Source organism: Daphnia pulicaria, chromosome 6 (assembly GCF_021234035.1).
Source record: "Daphnia pulicaria isolate SC F1-1A chromosome 6, SC_F0-13Bv2, whole genome shotgun sequence".
Taxonomy (NCBI): Eukaryota; Metazoa; Arthropoda; class Branchiopoda; order Diplostraca; family Daphniidae; genus Daphnia; species Daphnia pulicaria.
Genome location: NC_060918.1, coordinates 1430478 through 1449421, shown reverse-complemented (window position 1 = coordinate 1449421; position 18944 = coordinate 1430478). Strand labels below are relative to the sequence as shown.

Genomic DNA, 18944 nt, shown 5'->3' with positions numbered 1-18944 from the left:
CCAAACAAAACTAAATGTGTAGGCTATAGCCTTTATGTTTACATCCTAGATAAAACTTTAAGATATTGTAATAATTAGTTTCGATCACAAGATTCCGCTTTCATACAATAATGAATTTCCTAAAAAGCAATGCTGCCGCAGGATTGCATTATTTTGGTAACTTTAAGGTCGAATAGCCTACATGCATTGAAAACATCAAGGTGAGCAAGAGTCAAGGATAAATGCCAGTGGCCAACACGCTGTTGAATTCATCGACTCAGCACGTTTTATTTTGTATTCCCTATATATAGAGCTGATGGGTTATAACTAGTACCGACGCAGTAAGACTTAGTGTCAAAGCTAGGGTTGATTGAACTGCATCTTGTAGTTTTTTAGTTGAATGACGTCTATATATAATTACCTCACGAACTTCGAATGAGATCTCTTGAAAAACAACGATACAAAGAGACTCGATGTATAATAACGTATGGAAAAACTAAAAAATTGTAGGGTTAATAATTCCCCCATTAATAAAACAAGATTTGTTAAACAATAGACTTACAGCGATAATAGTAAAATTTAAGAAATACAATGACGATGAGACCCATTTTCAAACAAATAACAATTTTGTGATTTAAAAAATTTCCCTGTTTTTAGATTCTGAATCAAAAATAAAATTCCCTGCATCACTGGCTACTTAGCTAGGAACCTTTGTTTAATGGATTGTATAGTATTAGACTACTGGTTCTCAGATACTATTCTTATGGTCGATTCTTATCTACAATAGGGAGGATATATGAACCCCAAAGTATTTCTTCTATTGGACAGAAAAGATGGTTGTTGGTACACACACACGCACAATGCTCAAAGACCCCGCAGCTATCAATTATATATCACTGCCAGTTTCGACTGAAGGTTATCAAAAATTCTTCCACATCTCCCCCATAGCTGGTGACGTGTACTGCCGCACTGGCACAGCAAGATCGTGTTTAGATTGTTATACCACTATATTGCTGTTTGAAGTTACCGAAACTTGGAAATTTAAGATATTGCAGTCGTGGCCCAGGACATCTCGGTTAATGTCTGTGTTTCTCTCAAAATAAATGCAATTATATTATGTGTGAATAGTTTTACTAATTCTCGGCTTGTTTATCAGTATATCGAATCTCTTAAAATGTCTTTCATCAGGTAAATTATATACATACATATATTTCACGGTACATTGCATTATTAATTCCCTACTTATTCACTTTTGTATAAAATAATTTTTAGTTTTAGAGGAATCAGAATATTTGTGGCACGTCGGAGATCATCTATTATATTGTGTGTGGGATTATTCGTTTTTTTCTTTCTTATCCATGAGAACAGAAGCACAGACCGAAAATTTTCAAATGGTATTACCACCAAGTACAATTTGTTGGAAGAGAGTAAACATCAATCGCAGCATGTTAAAGATTGCACACTAGGTAATATATAAGATTATATGCATTTTATTTATTTATGCTAGCTGAAAAATTAATTTTAAATCGTACAGAATACGCAAACACTCATCGACTGCAACAGGACCATCCGTGTGTACTTGACCTTATTAGAAAGAATTATTTAAAGAAACCATGGGGACCAGAAGTTCCGTTTGATTTGCATAATCCAAAAACAGCCGATCCATCGGCCGGTCAAGCCAAAGCAATCATGCGAATATTGCGCAACCAGGCCAATGGATTCTTTGTGGAATGTGGAGCTTCAGACGGTGAATTCCTCTCCAACACAATATACATGGAGCGATACAAAAATTGGACGGGGCTACTAATCGAACCGGATCGTGGTTCTTACGACTCTCTGTTGACTCGCAAAAGGAAAGCAACGCACGTTCCAGCTTGTCTCAGCTTGGAGACTTATCCCACAGAAGTAGGTGTTTGAAATTTACACTTTAATTTAATTGTAATCGCAAAATATTTAACAAGTGGCAACCATTATTTTAATTTGTATAAGGTTACTTTTAAATCTGTTTTCCAAGTCGGAAGCATTCAAGAAAAGTCTTCGTGGTTTGAAAACGATCACTTGATTACCGTGCAATGTTTTCCATTTTACTCATTTCTTCTTGCCTACGGACGGACCTCTGTGGATTTTTTCAGTCTCGACGTCGAGGGTCATGAGCTTAAAATCCTCAAAACGATTCCATGGCACAAAGTCGACATTAAGGTACCATATCGCACACACTACAATTTTTGAGAAGATATGATTATTTACATACACTTTGATTGGCAGACGTTGGTGGTTGAATGGGAACACGTCGAGGAAGGGGAAGCTGGGATTGTCAAATTCATGGAAGAGAACGGGTTTGTTAATTTTGGAAAAATTGCAACTCCATATGCCCGTGACATCGTCTTCGTAAAAGATTTTTTAAGGTTTTTTTTTTTTTACTAACTGACGATTTCATTACTCAATTTTTAAAAATGAATTTTCTTTAGCGATTTGCGATACGACTATGACGACTAACTCAAAGAAGATGAAGGCAAAGAAGCAACACAGACGAAAGTTATATTCCTTTATAGTTGAAGGCAAATATAGGCCGAATTTGGAATTTATACTTGTATACTCATAATTCATTTATCAACCTTATCTAAACGTGATTGCTTTCAAAGCAATTTTCCCTGGGTAAGGAAGAAAGGTTTATGCATCTTCTTTCTTTCCGTCGCTCAAAGAAAAAAATTATTTTTCCCCATTTCCATTTTTCAAATCATCGTTTCACCCTAACTACCCAAGGGCAAGCGTAGCGTAGCTAGGTAAATTTAAAAACTTTCACTTTTTATTACTCATCCCAAAACGCGATCCTCGGGTTACGTTTTACGCGCTGCATCATTTTGTTTTGTTGCGTTTGTATAAGTAATCTCTCTTGCGAAATCGTAACATATGATGTAAAAATCCATATACGGTATCTCAAAAGTTTTAACGAAAAAAGATATTTTATAAATTGTTACTATATAAATCCATATATTCATAAGCATCGATGGTTCAGTGGTAGAATGCTCGCCTGCCAATCTGATAGCAGTACGCGGGCGGCCCGGGTTCGATTCCCGGTCGATGCACATTTTATATTTTTTTAAATCACTTTGATAGGGGGTATTAGCAATTAGTGATTAATGAAGGCGATTGATAGAAAAAAGATCGTTTCCAGAATTGGTTAAGTCGAAAATTAGTTTAGCGACGTCTAATAGATGTATGGGCTCAAGATATTAATTTCATTTGATTATATTTTTAGAAACTCAGGCATCGATGGTTCAGTGGTAGAATGCTCGCCTGCCATTCTGTTAGCAGTTCGCGGGCGGCCCGGGTTCGATTCCCGGTCGATGCACATTTTGTCATTTCTTTTAAATCAATTTGACAGGGGTTTTTGCATTTTATAAATCAAGGCGATTGATAGAAAAATTATCGTATCCAAAACTAGTTAAGTTGATAGTTAGTTAAACGACGTCTAAGGGATGAATAGGGCTTAACGTATTGGCCTAATTTACTTATGTCTTATTTGATTTGAAAATAAGCATCGATGGTTCAGTGGTAGAATGCTCGCCTGCCAAACAGATAGCAGTTCGCGGGCGGCCCGGGTTCGATTCCCGGTCGATGCATTTTATTACATCTCTCTAAAGTTATTTTTTCAACTTTTACATCGAAAAGTTTTACTCAAATACGAATTCCATTCAAATAAATAAATTAAATGCATTGCTGTCGATTGCAAATTTTTCTAAAACAGATTTTGCAGTAAAATTGTTTCTTTTTGAAAACTAAAAAGTTTTTCGCCCAACGTGGGGCTCGAACCCACGACCCTGAGATTAAGAGTCTCATGCTCTACCGACTGAGCTAGCCGGGCTTACAAATTTTTAATCTAAGTATTAACCAATTGCTAAAAATATATCTAGACATCATTTATAATGTTTTATTGGAATAAACTGCAATACAGATGTTTGTAATTTTGCGTCTACATTTCTGTTATGTTATTTTTGAAACTTTTTTAAAGAATTTAGTAAGGTTTGACGCTAAAGGCTCCTGGGCCAGCAAAACTTCCAGGTGCACTAGGAAGAGCACCTCCATAATTTCCTTGACCGTTGAAGGCAAGTGGTAGTTGTCCGACGGACCCGCCGCCAATACCACTGCCATAGTTGCCTTGTGGAGCTTGTTGAGCTCCTCCTGAAGGGTACTGCGCTCCAGATGGCTGGGAAGAGTAGCCTCCGTTGTTGCTTCCGGGGTATTGTGCCTGGCCTTGGTACTGGACATCAGCAGTGTAGCCGTTTAATGGATCCGATTTGAAATCCACAGTCTGAAGACGACCGTCAGGTAACTGAACAAAATAGCGCCCAGTAACTTGGTTGCCATCGCTGGATTGAGAGTGGCCAAAGTTGTTGCCGTACTCGTTCACATTATACTGAAATTGATAGGGCATTCCAGCGTCCTGTTAAACAAAATACTTTGTGATTTTTTTTTCAATTCATTAAAATTACTTTGATTTACTAACAGAGTTTCCTCCATATCCACCAGCAGCAGCGCCGTATCCCGGAGCTCCTCCTTGCGCACCTCCTCCATATCCGGACTGACCTCCAAAGGCTGCAGCTGGACTACCGAACGAGCCCAATGGACCGCCAATTGATCCTGATTGATCATTATAGGATGCAGATGAGCCACCAAAGGGACCTGATTGACTGCCAAGTCCAAATCCACTAGCTCCGCCTTGATGATGACCAGCAGGTCCACCGAATCCTTGAACAGGAGAACCAAACCCGGCCGCTCCCACACTACCGTATGCTGGAGCTCCAAATCCAGCTGAATCCAGTTCATTTTCGGGATGCGATCTTTCATTGGCTTTGCCTGACGAGTCGACGGACGATCGAATGGTCTTCAATGCATGCGAATGATGGGTGCCATGGCCAAAAGGCTCCAGACTGAAACCGCCTCGCTTGGATCCCATAGCCGAGTTCATTCTAGCAGCCGTCACCAAGGAAAAAATCGCTGGCAGGATTGCGAAAGCCTGTGAAATCAAATTGAATACTTTAGTGGAATTAAATCAGAATTAACGAGAGGACATTCAGATTACCTTGAGAAACATCTTGTTGGTTGGAGGAAGTCGGAATGGAACTGGATGATTTACTGCTGAATCTTCTTGCTTATAAATGCGAAGTTGAAGATGAGAGAAACTAGATCGACAGAAGTGACCAACAGAAGCCTTCGAAAGCTTCCTATTTCGTGTACGATTTTTTTCCGGAGAAATTGGAGCCTCTTAGATGTGCTGTTAGATTTACAGCTGAATTGTGACGTCTTTCAAATATGTCTTTCAATGCCTACCTCAACTCTTTTGCTTTCCTATAAAAACGCGTCATCCTTCGTCAACACCATCAACACACATTCATACCGAATGCAAAATACATGACAAGAGATTTTTCTGGTGCTGACTCGCCATCAAAATCAATTGACTATAAGCTGCCTAGGAAAAAATGAACCTGACTTTTTTACGCGAAGAAGATGCTGCAATGGACAAAATCCAGTAGGATATTATTCTTAAAGCTTGGAAAAAATGTCGGTAATGCCTACACAAAGATATAGAAAGCCCGTGAAAGTGGGGGGAAATGCAAAATAAGTTTTTTTTTACAAAACCAAGTCACGGAGGGAATTGAGATCGACAGATCACGCGTTACAATAAAACGGGACAATGAAATAGCGGTAAAGTGCTCACGACTGCAAGTAACGCGCGACCGACAATTTTCCATCGGGTGCTGTACAAACGTAAAATCTAGATTCAAATGGAGAAATTTAAATCATCATTGGTATACTGATATGCTTGTGCGATCAAACGCCAGACAAATGTATTTTATAAATATAAAAAATGGCAAACTTTTTTCGTGTATCCCGGGGAAAAAAATTTAGTCATTGGATAAGTTCTGAGCGGCATCATTCAGAGTATCAATTACGTCTTTAACATAGGCAACTTGGGTTTTTGCCACGCCAACATAGTTTGGATAAGACATCATTTCCTGATTGATGACAGGCTCTTGCCTTGCTATAGAGACTAGGGCAGGAACGTGTCGTTGGCTGGTACTAATCTGGGAAGCACACCCGATTGCCGCTTGAAGGTTTAATTCTATTTGATCACAAATTGAGTAAAATTCCTCTAGTTGTTTGTCAAATCTAGGCACATTGGTTTCTGTTCCTTTCCTACAGAAAGATTAACATTTAAATAAACTTTAACAGTGAATAAATCACAAAGAAGTTATCATATGACATACATAGTTCCAAAATCTATATGGCCATTTTGGTTGAAATTTTGGGCAGCTGTTTTAAAACTTGCCTAGAAGACAAAGTCAATATTAGTTACTTAAAAATTAACACTTTTAAAAACTACATTACAATTAAACTCTCTTTCAGAGGCCAAAGAAGTGTTTTGACTTTAGCAATGTGGTCAAGCTTTTGCTGTTCAGCAGCAGGATTTGGAGCCGCTGGGTTGGGCATATTAGGATTTGCTGCTGCTTGCTGGTTTGGAACGGGCTGTGATTGCTGTTGATGTTGCAACATTTGTTGAGGATTATTATTAGCTGCTGCCTGTTGTTGTTGCTGTTGTTGTTGCTGCTGTTGCTGTTGGAGAAGCTGTTGCTGCTGCAGAGGGGTCAAATTCATCATTCCTTGATTTGACATTCCAGTCATATGCATCGCCATTACTGGGAATAAAAATTCTTTAACTTCTTGGATAGATAGTTTGGAAAATCGGTAGGTAATCTGCAGTTCAAGCACTTGTTAGACGATAGACCGTCAATTTTTTATGAACAGATCAGATCTCCAGATGAGATGATCAATTGTAGAAAAAAGAGTCTGCTTCGTTTCTATGACAATAATTATATCGTCTGCTTCTTTCAGATTTGTTTCTGATTTCCGAGTTGTTTTTTTCTGTTTCATTTCAGTGTCAATCCAGTCGTTCAATTCTTAGACGTTATTAAGATGGAGGATAAATTGACGTTTTCACAAAGATTTGCAAAATTTACCAAAAAAAATTTGGTACTTTTGACTATGGTTCCCGTTGTAAGTTATGTTACGTAAAAGTTATAGTTCTAGTTCTTAATCTAACACGATCTAACGTGGTTCTAATGTAAGAAAATCATAAATATTAAATGTTTATGCCAATAAATTTTTTCGGTTAAATGTTAATAATCACACAGATTGAAACATGTTCTTTGTAGTCATCTTATTCTTATGGTTACATTTTCTTCTTTTTTTCCCCAAATTTTAGATTATTGGGCTACATGTTGGATGGTCACTACTTCAAAAAGTTGAAAAATTTGTTCCTAAACACGAGCAGCAGATTGAACATCCTATCATAAGGGTAATATCATCTGTTAAAAATATCTCTTTTTGTTAATATTAACACTGTCCCTTTCTTTATATTTTATTTTAAAACAGGGAGCAAAGACATTAGCAGAAATAACACATTTAACCACACCAGCAGAGAAAAAAGAAAACAAATAGTGCTCAGCAATGTAATTTTTTGTGTAACAACCTTGTAGGGATTCTACAAAGTAAATTTTGACAAATTAAATTATTTAGAAAATCTTTCTTAAAGTGAAAATATGTATAAAAAAATATCCCTCTGACAGTATAATCATGCAAGTAAATTTCTAACTTGCTGAGGTGTTCTTGGCATAATACTTGATGGATTTTCATAACAATTAGCTGGATTGTGAACAGCATCATACAGCTGCTCATAAATGGAAAGTACGGTGTCAAGCGCACGTCGTTGGATTATTTTTCTGTGAGAGCCGCTGATCAACAATTTCCACTGAGCAAGCTGTAACGCATCTGGGGCTCCCAGCAAGGCATCCAACTTGATCTGAACGTAAATTTAAATATCAATAACATTGTAATCCAAACTGAAGGAGGAAAACAAATACCAGAAATGATTGCAAACTAGAAGAGTCCATTCCTGGGATGTTAGACAACAACTCTCCATCATTTTGATTTTGCAAAAGGGCACACACTGGACCCAATCCCAAACTGTGAATAAGGCTTGTGGCTTGCTCAGTGCTCAAAAGTGTTAGCTGATTTTCCATTAGTCCCTGAAAATTAAAATGCATGAAGAAGTGCTTAAAAACAGCCGTCCAATGTTTAAAGTTACCTGTAAATTCTCCAAGCGTTCTTCAACATGTTCATAAAGAGACAGAGATGAGTGAATCTGGTAGACACAATTGAGGGTGTAAGCAGCTTGATCAGCTCTTGGAAGACGACCAGCAGTATTTTCTATAAATTGCATCAAGGGGTCCAAAACTCTGCTCACCACCTGAGTTTTAAACAATTATGATTATTCATTTCCACATTAAAAAACTAAATGATAATCATACTTCAGCGACGTCGGAGGCTTGTGCATCTACTATATGTCCTCCTGAGAGAACATCCCTTAATAAATTTAGAAGCTGATTAACTCCGAGAGAAGGACTTAAATCCTGGCTTGGAGGCTGAATTCTCTCTAAAAGCCTATGAACGTGAGACTCTAAGGAAGTCAAAAACGTGTGATGGCATTGATCGAATATGTCGTTCAGAGTTTCTATCAACGCACTGTTCGGCACCACCTGAAATTCCAAAGAATAACGATTAAAATATATGTCATCTGTTTGTTTGTTACACAAACAAGGGTTCGGTATTTCTTTATTGAGAATGGACTCCTTCCAAATGCATACCTCGCCAATAGTGTTGAGATAAAATCGAATTAGTCCTGACAAGGTGTGCAGTACAGCAGGCCCGATGTCAGGCGAGATCACTTGTTCTAAACGCAAACGCAACGGGCGGCACACACCTTCGGTAATATTTGACAAGGCGCCTTTTACTAACTCGCCTATGTCTGCACAAATAAAATAAATAAAACGTATTTTTAAATACAAATAAAATTACCATGTACTATGTCATAAAATTTAACCTGACTTGTCGCAGCCTTTAAGAAGCGCTTGCGCATTTTCCTTTTCGGTTGGAGTCATTTGGTGAAGCCAAGCGAGCATGTCTCCAACATAACCTGTAATAGCGTATACCAATGTAGTAAGAAAATTTCTAATAGCTTCAAGTTTAATTAAATGCTTACGAGCAGGGTCATGAGCATGGAGTTCAATTGGTCGAGGAGTTCCATAAGGGCCACCCACAGTTAAGGCATCAAGAAATGATCTCGCAACCAATCCACGGCGTACGGTGCAATATTCATCAACAACGTATCTAAATTGACAGTTTGACACACATACACACAAATAAATATCTTTATCGTAAAAATGAGATGGAAATTTGTTCGACTTGCTTAAGCAAAATGGGCCGATCCTGAAGGCATGAAATCGCTTGGGTAAGCAAAATATTTGAATCTGGTGAATCAACGTTCCTGCATTGGTTTTGCGTCCAACGGTAAAGTCTTTCCAGGGCTGTCTCTTGATAGGACGCCATTTGCTCCATTATTTCGAAAGCAGTAGTTTGGTGGCCACTTTGAAGGAGTTGCTTACATTGTTGATGGATATGCTTAGATTTCCTCAATGCTGTAAAAAACTCTGGATTGACAGATCGGTCAAAGCTTTGCAGTTCTGTCACTTCTGCAGGTGTTAGTTGGAAGGTTTCAATCATTTTGCTGGCCACCATTTGTTCCATACTTAACTGATTGCTAAAACCACACAAATAACATTAGTTGTAGTTTGTTTTGTTTTTTATTGGACCAACCTTGCAGTTTGAAAACTAGTCATTTGAGACATCAATTGATGAGTTCTTGTTTTAACAGCAGCAAGTTTGGTTGACATTCCTTTGCAGCTTTGATCCATGAATAATACTTGAGAGTGCACATCATTTAGTGCTATATCAAGGAAAATTGCTTGGTCTGTTAATTTTATCATTAAAAAATCTGTGAAATTATGTGTTTACCCTCTTTGACTTGATGGAAAGCTTTAAAAATATCCTATTTCAAGTTATACGAAGATAAATGTAAATTGTTTCGTAAATTAATTAAACAACAGTAGGCTACCTGATTAATTGCCAAGCTTCTTCCTTCAATCTCGCCACGAAGATTCCTACGAGTTCGAATACTGTTTTCGCTGAAAAAGGTTGACAATTCCTTCAGGGCTTCAAGCGTATCCTAACGAAAATAAAATGTTTCTAGAAACCAAATTGAATAAAGTACAAGACTAAAATACTTTGTCATTTTCAAATTGATTGTCTTGAATTTTGGCTAGTTTTTTTGCCAAAGGATTGGCTTTTTCCACACTTGATTCCATTTTATTTTCAAAAATTTGTGTGGGATCGAATAGCAAATAGTTTACCCAGTTGACAGCGGCAGGAATTCGTCTGCAGTATGTTGACACGTTGCAGATTCAAAGTGATTTTTAAAAATGGACACCAGACAAAAACCATTTCTAGACTTCATAATGCTAAACATAACATTCTTAAAATTTATAGACGGTGATCAGAGGAAAGTTAATTGTTGGGGTACTATCATAATTGATTCGAACACGTTATCATTTCATTTTCACTTGTCAATGTTAGTAGATACTGATTAGCCTAACCTTCTTCAATAAGTATACAGACGAAAAGATCCCCTCTCAAAAAATTTTCTTCGGATCTTGACATGTGTTAAGCTTTATACTTCATTAGAAAAATGAAACTGATTACACGTTCCAACGATCTTTCCGGATTGAAGGTTTTGCTGGCAGCAGAATATCTCAATATCTCGATCGAATTAGAAATCTCGCCATCGGCTGAGAAACCGGTCCTTATCATCAACGAAGACTGTCGACTTTTCTCGTCAAACTCGGCTGTATGGTATCTATTCTGTTTTAATGGCCACAAGAAAGTTAATCCATCACAAGACAAATGGATGGATTGGGAAAGTACGATCCTACAACCTGAAGTGCAGGCATTGACCAACAAGCAGCCTCATCAACTCGTCACTGTGTTGGAACATCTTGACAAATCCACTCGCAACAAGTTTCTTATTGGAGTAAGATACTATTTCAATAAAAATTAATGCATCTAATAACCTTTCACAAATTTCAGAATTCTTTGTCTGCAGCTGACGTGATAGTGTTTAGTTCCCTACTAGAACTCTCAAACGGAAAGCTTATGGATAGCTACTCGACACTACTGAAGTGGTTCAACCAAATATACACAAGTGATCAGTTTAAGGTAAATGTATTTTAATCTCCAATCATTGTAGTACATGTAACAGTTTTTCAAAGTATTCATTACACGTTGTGGCAAATAGCTTTTGCCCAGTCTTAATCATAACCCAGAGATATTAAATACATTCTATGGGGTATGTAAAACTGGACTCAAACTATATCAAATTTTCTGCAGGCAACAGCTTTAAAAATGAATTTCAAGATAAAGGAGACGCCCACTGAACAGGCAGAAGAGGTAAGTGGAACTAGTCAACGGACAAACTTTACCCAGTGACTAACAATTACAAGTCTAATCTGGGCAAAGTTCACCTAGACTAATACCAGGTTATTTTTCAATATTTTCAGGAAGAAGCAGCCATCAGCGCAGAGGAAATAGAAGAGGCAGTAAAGTACTGGGCACAAAGTAACATCCCTAAGCCAAAAACCATCATCCATCCAGTGTAAGTATTATGTAGATTGTAAGTAGTCCAAGCTTAATTGGTGGATCCTGCTAGCCGAGCTTTAGGAATGTTAAATCATAATCCTAAAGACCGAGCAACCAAGAGCACCAGTCGAGCAAAATAATGTAGTTACAAACAAACAGTTTAGATTAAGTTACACTAGTTGAATCTACCTAAGCACGAACTGACGAAAATGGCTGCAATTGTTCGACCCTACAATGAATACCCAGTGACTCGTAATAACTGGTCATACTAGATACATGTAGTGTCGAATAAAAACAGCTTTCTGTGTAGAGCTCTCAGGAGCTGGTAGCAACAGGGTGGTAATTGGAAGCTTGAAATGGAATTGTGCTGAGACAAGTGAGTGTACTAAGAGACAACGTTGAACTGATGAATTTCTGAACATCTCCCGGCTTTTTATTTGGGAAAAAGGAAACGAGAACCAAAGGGGATTGACCTTGAGTTAGGTCAGCCGAGGTCATACTAGGCTAGTCGAAGGGGGGAAATCCGCCATCTTTTTTCTTTCTCTCTCTCCACCTCCTTCCTTTCGTTGCATTTTTCTGATGGGATGATGTGACCTTGCATTACCTAAAGGCATGGCTGAATGCTTAAAGAAAGGAAAAAAGAGGGAAATTTTTTTGAGAAAATCTCTCTCACCCTCTTCTTAAGTGAATTCCACTGATAATTTATCATACTTTCCTTCGATTAATGACGAGTTTAGTATTAAAACAAATATTTTACATTACTTTGCTAGAGCTGTCTGGCAGATAAGTAATACGCGCCATTGGGGTGTTGACACAAGGTTATAATTTGACCTTGTTAAACGAAGGAAAAGAAGCGATAAACTTTTGTGCTAGAAAAATATATTGAGTTTTTGCTTGATGAGATTACTATTTTCTTTTACCAACTTAAAATTACTTACACGTGTACAGTAATATCACAAAGTCCAGACAGTTTAGGCCGATGCTCAGTTCCCAAGAGGGAAAAATTGTTCTTGGTAAACGTGATAAACTTGTTTGTCTACTCTTTTACTTTATTAAGATTTTATTAACTGTGATTTAAATTTAAATGTAAACGTTTATTTCTCTACAGGTTACCTGTTGAAGGAGAACGTAATATTCTGATTACGAGCGCCTTACCTTACGTCAACAATTTCCCCCATTTGGGCAATATTATTGGTTGTGTGCTATCAGCTGATGTATTTGCTCGCTACTGCCGATTGCGTAAGTTTTCTTTGTATTGTGACTAGTAATTCAAATTCTAATTATATATTTTTACAGGAAACTACAACACGTTGTATATTTGCGGAACAGACGAGTATGGAACAGCTACCGAAACTAAAGCATTGGAAGAAGGTCTAACTCCGCAGCAAATTTGCGATAAATATTTTAAACTTCACGATGAGGTTTACAAATGGTTCGATATCAGCTTCGACCATTTCGGACGTACTACTACCCCCAATCAAACCAAGTATTTCATTAAAAATTTTGATTATTATTGAATTGCTGACTCATTGATGATTATACCAGGATTGCTCAAGACATTTTCTTGAAATTACATCGCAACAATTACTTGGTGGAGGATACTATGGAACAGCTGTTGTGCGAGCATTGCAAGATGTAACGATCTGTTTTTTCTCTTAAATTCGTCAGAAAAAAAAATATCCCAATGTCATTCCGTGAAATTCGTCACTTTTCAACAGATTCTTGGCTGATCGGTTCGTGGAAGGCACTTGTCCCTTGTGTGGTTACGAAGATGCCAGAGGTGATCAGTGTGACAAATGCGGCAAGCTGGTCAATGCCGTTGAACTCAAGTTACCAAGATGTAAAATGTGCCGTCATACTCCCGTGATTAAGACATCTAAGCACCTTTTCCTCAATTTACCAAAGGTTTATAAGATTTTTAGTTTGGTTTTGATTTGATTTGGCTTATTCTATTTAAACTATTGCAGATTGAGGATAAGTTGACAAGCTGGATGGAAAGTGTGACAGCTGGATGGACTCATAACGCCCGCGTCATTGCAAATTCCTGGATTAAGGAAGGCCTGAAGCCACGTTGCATAACTCGTGACTTGAAATGGGGCACTCCTGTCCCTCTTGAAGGATACACTGACAAGGTGACAAAACTGTACTTGAGATTTATCTAGAACTGTAATAATGGCATGTTCGGAATTTGTGTGCACACAGGTCTTCTACGTGTGGTTTGATGCCCCCATTGGGTACTTGAGCATCACGGCTTGCTACACGGAAGAATGGGAACGCTGGTGGAAAAATCGCGAGCAGGTCGTCCATTACGAATTCATGGCCAAGGACAATGTTCCCTTCCATTCCGTTGTCTTCCCTTCATCTCAACTGGGCACACACGACCCGTACACGCTGGTCAATCATCTGATTGCCACTGGTATGCGAACATTCCGTTTAACTTGTATTTCCAGTTGATTAGAAGAGAATGTTTAAAGCTTTCTACTGTTTCATTAGAATATCTCAATTACGAGGATGGCAAGTTCTCCAAGAGTCGTGGTGTCGGGGTTTTTGGTAACAATGCCCAGGAAACGGGCATTCCAGCTGATGTCTGGCGCTTTTATCTGCTTTACGTCCGTCCGGAATCGCAAGACTCGACTTTTTCATGGGCTGATTTGATGACTAAGAACAACACTGAACTACTCAACAACCTTGGCAATTTCGCCAACCGGTACCTAAAATTGTTAACTTTTCGAGAATGCCGACGTTTTACATTGTCCGGTTTTATCCAACAGAGCCCTGAGTTTCCTGGAGAAGAACTACGACAGTTGTGTACCTTCCATGACACTGGGTCAAGAAGAAAACATGTTGCTAGTTCGAATCAACCGCGAACTGAAGCAATACATTTCTCTACTGGAGAATGCAAAGTTACGCGATGCCATCAGACCCATCTTTAGCATCTCACGTTTAGGCAATCAATTGATGCAAGCTGCCCAGCCCTGGGTGTTGATTAAGAGTACCAAAGATGAAGAGAAAAAGAGGGCCGGAACAGTCATCGGTCTATGCGCCAACATTATTTGTCAGTTGTCGGTCATGTTACTCCCGTACATGCCAAACCTATCTGGAAAACTTCAGGAACAATTGGGTGTCACATCAGACGTCAACCATTTGATACCGGAATTCACTTGTCGTCTGCCTGCCGGCCACCGGATCGGCAAGCCTGCCCCCCTATTCCAGAAGATTGAACAGTCACTTATAGACGAATTGAAGCAAAAGTTTTCTGGCGCCCAAGTTGGATCCGCTGCTCCTCCTCCAGGGAATCCAGCAGCTACTCCAGTGGCAAAAGAAGCAGCTTCAGACAGCCTTGAAACACCAGAAAATCTGGCACTGTTAGTGGCCCAGCAGGTTTCATTGAGCTACACTCCTTTTCTCCATGTACACTTTTAACATCTTTAATTTCTTCCCCAAAGGGTGACAAAGTGCGCCAGTTGAAAGCTGCCAAGGCCGAGAAATCCATTGTTACAGCTGCCGTAGCTGAACTTTTAGATTTGAAGAAAAGGCTGGCTACTGCGGAGGAAGCAGCCAAACAAATCCATCAAGCGCCACCACCTGCAGCAACCGAGAAGCCTACGCCGTCATCCAGCGACCTTGAAAATCTGACCAAACAAGTTGCCGAACAGGTTGAATGAAAATTAAAAAACAAAAATATTATTAGATGATTGATTGCATCCGCTCCAGTGCTCACTTTTAATCATGATTTAACAACGCTAAAATAATATCATTTTCTATTTGATATAAGGGTGACAAAGTTCGTGGGTTGAAAACTGCCAAAGCAGACAAGGCTTCCATCGATGTGGCCGTAGCTGTTCTCCTGGATTTGAAGAAACAATTGGCTCTGGCCGAAGGAAAAGACCCCGCTGCTCCGGCCAATCCAGCCGCCAGTAAAGGGAAGAAAAAGGGGCAACAAAAATGATTAATCAATCTGGTATGTTGTTCCTTATTTGGGAGGGGGAAAAAAATGTTTCGATTAAACGGGAGAGACAATACAGACGGTCGGGAAAGACCGGTTGCAAATTGACTTGTTTTACAATTCAAATTCTTTACCCCTCCTTGCGAACTGATTGAAATTTTTTAATTGGTTTGATAAGTGGGTTTATTTTGGCAATAAATGATTAAGAAACTCCTTAGTTGAAATATCTTTTACGAATTGGTGGCCCCATTATTAGTAACGGGATTTTTTTTTTTTTTCAATAATAATTTGATTGAATCACTCAAGTCTCAGTGGAATAAAAGATAATCGTATTATTTTTACAAGACAAGAGCAAACTAAAAACCTATAAATGATCTTGACAACTTTTGCGATGCGTATCATTTCTATGCCATCACTTTATGGAGAAAAACTGGGAGGAGGATATCATTTGGAATGATCATCTAACCTGACACTGAGATGGACGCATTTGGATGTTTTTAAAATATTTCGCAGGCAGGTTCATTCATGAATGGAGAGATGAAAAAAAAAACCTGCCGCCACACCCGTGGTGGTGTTCCATGCCCTTCCTGCTCCAGCAGCCAACCTCACACGCTCGGCTGAGTTCGCAGCTCACGGAATGTTTAATTCGGTCAAATAACATGTTCGTTTAATAAAAACAACAATGCTGGTTATATAGGAAAATTCTGAGATTAATTCATGACCATCTCCGGGGAGAAAAAAAAGGGCGGAATGATGTCAATCGAAACTATTCTCTTCAACTTGTCCGGCAGCGTCACTTGTAATCTTTCAAACTAACCGAAAGCCCCTCACAAGCAGCTTTTTTTTCTTCTTCTTCTTGCCGACCAGTGTGCCACTCTGAAATGCATGTTGAAATGTCGTCGTTCGTCGTCAGACTTGTTTTTCAAAAGAATAACTTCCAAACTCACCCAACTTGGTCAACTCCATGGCATGGCTGGAATTCACGGAAGGAGCAGTTCGATATTTTGTATATGAATGTATAAATAATTAAATATATCGCCCGAAAGAAAGTATGTGATCCAACACGGATTTCATTTGTCTATTTGCTCTAGATATGTTTGCCATTATTATGGATTTGCCAATTTTTTCAATCAAGTTCACTTTCACTGGGAAATTATCGACAATAATCAGGTTTTCAAAGAACAGAAATACTGTACGTTTTTCAACCCGTGTTTTCTAAATTATATAACATGATTTAGCTACAGAAACAAAGGGAAGACTGGCCAGACACCCGTCCAACAATCAGGTTCTCAATCGACGTTGCGCAAAATGTGGCAGAGATGAGGGAAATTAAGTCAAGAGCGTTCGAAATTCAGCCAAAGAAAATGAAAGTGTCCTGGAAAGTGCTAGAAATGTACGGGTCCTCACACGAAAAGGTCGCAGAGGACGCAGCTGTACCTTTTAAAGTTTCATTTATATAGTTACGTAAGTATAGGACCTATAAGTTCAATCCAGTCACGATTTTTATAGCTCCCGTTTCTCCACTTAATCCGAGATTACATTGCTCAAACAAAATCAATGATGAAAATGACGTACCAGTCTATATTATATTGACAATGTCTCTTTTTTTCAAATTGCCTAATTTTGGCGAAGGTAAAAACAAGGAACGAACCTTGTTTTCGCTTCACGGTTCTCCAGTTACCAATGACTCCCCGAAAAAAGACACACAGCACGACTTGCTGCGGATGAAAAGATAGCCTTTGTTAGCGCATTGGCTTGCAGACTATGTAAGAATTGCTCCCGGAGGGCGGGATTCTTCGATACAAGCATATAAACCAATTGGAATTCAGTCCTTTTTTTTTCATTAAAACAATTCCATTGATTATTGAGAAATTACTTATCGACCACCTCGATCGTCCCAGTTGCAGCACACAAGCCCCTAAAGCGCTGTGTGTACAAATAGCCCAGTATGTGTGTTCATTAAAAATTGTTAAAAGGGGAAAATCCCTGCGCTGCCATACAAGAGATCCGGCAATCCAACGACATTCTCCACGCCATAAAAAGGTGTATTCAAATCAGACTTGCGACGACGACGACGATGCTGGTTGTGTGCTGTTGAAAGAAACAAGGTGCCTTTATGTGAACACACAGCACCAGTGTGTCTATACACATCTCCGTCCAATCACCAGGCCATAGATATATCTAAACCAAGGCCAAGGTAAGGGCGACGGCGGCGAATACCCTAGACACACAGAAAATTCAGAACACAGAGCGACAATCTCGAAGAGTAATGATATGATGCATCACGACGACCAACTAGCCAAATCCGCGAATAATAACTAGTCAAAAAGGCGCATCCATTCAAATATAAATGTCCATTTCCTTATGAGAGACGCGCGTTGGAATCAAAGGACGTACCTTGTTCTGGTATCAATCGACTCTGCAACTAAAAAGACAAAAGAGAAAGAGAAAAGAAATTTGATAGGGGAAATCCATTTTTGTCATTCCATTCGATCAATCACTGATAAGTTTCGTAAATAAATCAACTTGACTTTCGATCCGTGGCCGGATTGATGTATAGCAAACCAGTTAAAAAAGATTTCGAAGCTGAACCAGCAACATTTAATAATGCCTCTCTTCTTCTGAGACTTATAAAGCTTCGAATTTCTTGTATTTTGTGAGTTAGTCTTGACTCGCTAACAATTTTATCACACGGGAATCCTATTTGTTTTCTTCGCGGCAGATCGGGCTGTATAGGCAACACATTATTACTCTATCAGTTAGCAGGTAAGTGCAAATGATTATCGTGTGAACTTTTGGTATTCATGGATCGGGACTCTTAAACTATATGGCGCAACGTAACAAATAAAGATAAATCTACTAAAAAAAACCCACAGAGAAATGTGCAAGAATTTCTACACGAATTTGTTGAAAATGGGTTCGGCATTTTCGGCAAAAGTTATTGGAATGATTGACATTTTTCAATAAAAGGGAAAAACTCGGTCAATATGTGACAAAATGCATTAAGGAATCCTGCCGCAAACAGAGTGTAACCGGACAGCAACGCTGTTAATATAACGAAGGTTCTATTTCTATTGGACTAAATTATATTCGTCGATCGGATCCAAGCTTATGCGCTTTTCTATTTAAAATGCATTCTTATTAAGTATTTGACAAATATGGGATACAGGCAGATTCGAATGAAGGATCACTTTAGAGACATTTAAATCATTTTTGCGTTCACAATTTTTGCGTTCATTTCCCCGAAGGCAGAATAACTTGGAGACAAAATATTTGGAATACTTTTTTGTTTTGTTTTTTCGTGAGTTGGTTCGCCGTGTACTTTGGTCTGCTGATCTATGATGCAAGAAGTCTCCATGTTTCAAATTGGAGAAGGGCTTAAGGCGATGTGAAGATCGAGTTCTATACACACACAAGCCTGAAAGAGCTA

At 38.7% G+C, this 18944-nt stretch overlaps 5 protein-coding genes and 1 non-coding gene across 6 annotated transcripts; 2 read left to right on the top strand and 4 right to left on the bottom strand.

Moving 5' to 3' along the window:
• The first annotated feature begins 924 nt into the window (after positions 1–924).
• On the top strand, positions 925–2572 carry LOC124343729 (protein Star-like). The gene is made up of 6 exons (XM_046797184.1): positions 925–1167; positions 1252–1445; positions 1514–1884; positions 1969–2178; positions 2245–2384; positions 2448–2572. The coding sequence occupies exons 1-6, from the start codon at positions 1154–1156 to the stop codon at positions 2473–2475; spliced, it is 957 nt and encodes a 318-aa protein (XP_046653140.1). The 5' UTR covers positions 925–1153; the 3' UTR covers positions 2476–2572.
• Positions 2573–3771: 1199 nt separating this feature from the next.
• On the bottom strand, positions 3772–3844 carry Trnak-cuu. The gene has a single exon. It is a non-coding gene; the product is annotated as a tRNA-Lys (tRNA).
• A 53-nt stretch (positions 3845–3897) lies between these two features.
• Positions 3898–5661, bottom strand: LOC124343730 (keratin, type I cytoskeletal 9-like). The gene is made up of 3 exons (XM_046797185.1): positions 5063–5661; positions 4487–4996; positions 3898–4423 (listed from the first exon to the last, which is right to left on the bottom strand). Exons 1-3 carry the CDS (start codon positions 5072–5074, stop codon positions 3995–3997), a joined length of 951 nt encoding a protein of 316 aa, XP_046653141.1. The 5' UTR covers positions 5075–5661; the 3' UTR covers positions 3898–3994.
• Positions 5662–5800: 139 nt separating this feature from the next.
• On the bottom strand, positions 5801–6849 carry LOC124343774 (mediator of RNA polymerase II transcription subunit 29-like). Its single transcript, XM_046797252.1, has 3 exons — positions 6370–6849; positions 6249–6310; positions 5801–6177 (listed from the first exon to the last, which is right to left on the bottom strand). The coding sequence occupies exons 1-3, from the start codon at positions 6673–6675 to the stop codon at positions 5886–5888; spliced, it is 660 nt and encodes a 219-aa protein (XP_046653208.1). The 5' UTR covers positions 6676–6849; the 3' UTR covers positions 5801–5885.
• A 627-nt stretch (positions 6850–7476) lies between these two features.
• LOC124343632 (conserved oligomeric Golgi complex subunit 6-like) lies at positions 7477–10493 on the bottom strand. Its single transcript, XM_046797035.1, has 12 exons — positions 10161–10493; positions 9992–10102; positions 9892–9925; positions 9694–9823; positions 9287–9637; positions 9080–9207; positions 8921–9013; positions 8685–8845; positions 8349–8576; positions 8126–8287; positions 7902–8066; positions 7477–7840 (listed from the first exon to the last, which is right to left on the bottom strand). The coding sequence occupies exons 1-12, from the start codon at positions 10239–10241 to the stop codon at positions 7613–7615; spliced, it is 1872 nt and encodes a 623-aa protein (XP_046652991.1). The 5' UTR covers positions 10242–10493; the 3' UTR covers positions 7477–7612.
• Positions 10494–10539: 46 nt separating this feature from the next.
• LOC124343596 (methionine--tRNA ligase, cytoplasmic-like) lies at positions 10540–15622 on the top strand. The gene is made up of 14 exons (XM_046796978.1): positions 10540–10963; positions 11020–11148; positions 11320–11379; positions 11490–11584; positions 12677–12807; positions 12865–13054; positions 13114–13203; positions 13287–13473; positions 13536–13700; positions 13771–13984; positions 14062–14275; positions 14340–14949; positions 15015–15224; positions 15344–15622. The coding sequence occupies exons 1-14, from the start codon at positions 10622–10624 to the stop codon at positions 15515–15517; spliced, it is 2811 nt and encodes a 936-aa protein (XP_046652934.1). The 5' UTR covers positions 10540–10621; the 3' UTR covers positions 15518–15622.
• Positions 15623–18944: the final 3322 nt, after the last annotated feature.

Coding starts and splice junctions, on each gene's coding strand:
- LOC124343730 (XM_046797185.1), bottom strand. Junction 4,424..4,486: donor GTGGATATGGAGGAAACTCT/GTTAGTAAATCA, acceptor TTTGTTTAACAG/GACGCTGGAATGCCCTATCA.
- LOC124343729 (XM_046797184.1), top strand. Junction 1,885..1,968: donor TGGAGACTTATCCCACAGAA/GTAGGTGTTTGA, acceptor AATTTGTATAAG/GTTACTTTTAAATCTGTTTT. Junction 2,385..2,447: donor TTCGTAAAAGATTTTTTAAG/GTTTTTTTTTTT, acceptor AATTTTCTTTAG/CGATTTGCGATACGACTATG.
- LOC124343774 (XM_046797252.1), bottom strand. CDS start 6,675: ATGGCGATGCATATGACTGGAATGTCAAATCAAGGAATGATGAATTTG. Junction 6,311..6,369: donor CTCTGAAAGAGAGTTTAATT/GTAATGTAGTTT, acceptor TTTGTCTTCTAG/GCAAGTTTTAAAACAGCTGC. Junction 6,178..6,248: donor CATATAGATTTTGGAACTAT/GTATGTCATATG, acceptor ATCTTTCTGTAG/GAAAGGAACAGAAACCAATG.
- LOC124343596 (XM_046796978.1), top strand. CDS start 10,622: ATGAAACTGATTACACGTTCCAACGATCTTTCCGGATTGAAGGTTTTG. Junction 12,808..12,864: donor TGCTCGCTACTGCCGATTGC/GTAAGTTTTCTT, acceptor ATATTTTTACAG/GAAACTACAACACGTTGTAT. Junction 13,985..14,061: donor CAATCATCTGATTGCCACTG/GTATGCGAACAT, acceptor CTGTTTCATTAG/AATATCTCAATTACGAGGAT.
- LOC124343632 (XM_046797035.1), bottom strand. CDS start 10,241: ATGGAATCAAGTGTGGAAAAAGCCAATCCTTTGGCAAAAAAACTAGCC. Junction 9,824..9,891: donor TTTCCATCAAGTCAAAGAGG/GTAAACACATAA, acceptor TCCTTGATATAG/CACTAAATGATGTGCACTCT. Junction 8,577..8,684: donor ATCTCAACACTATTGGCGAG/GTATGCATTTGG, acceptor TTGGAATTTCAG/GTGGTGCCGAACAGTGCGTT.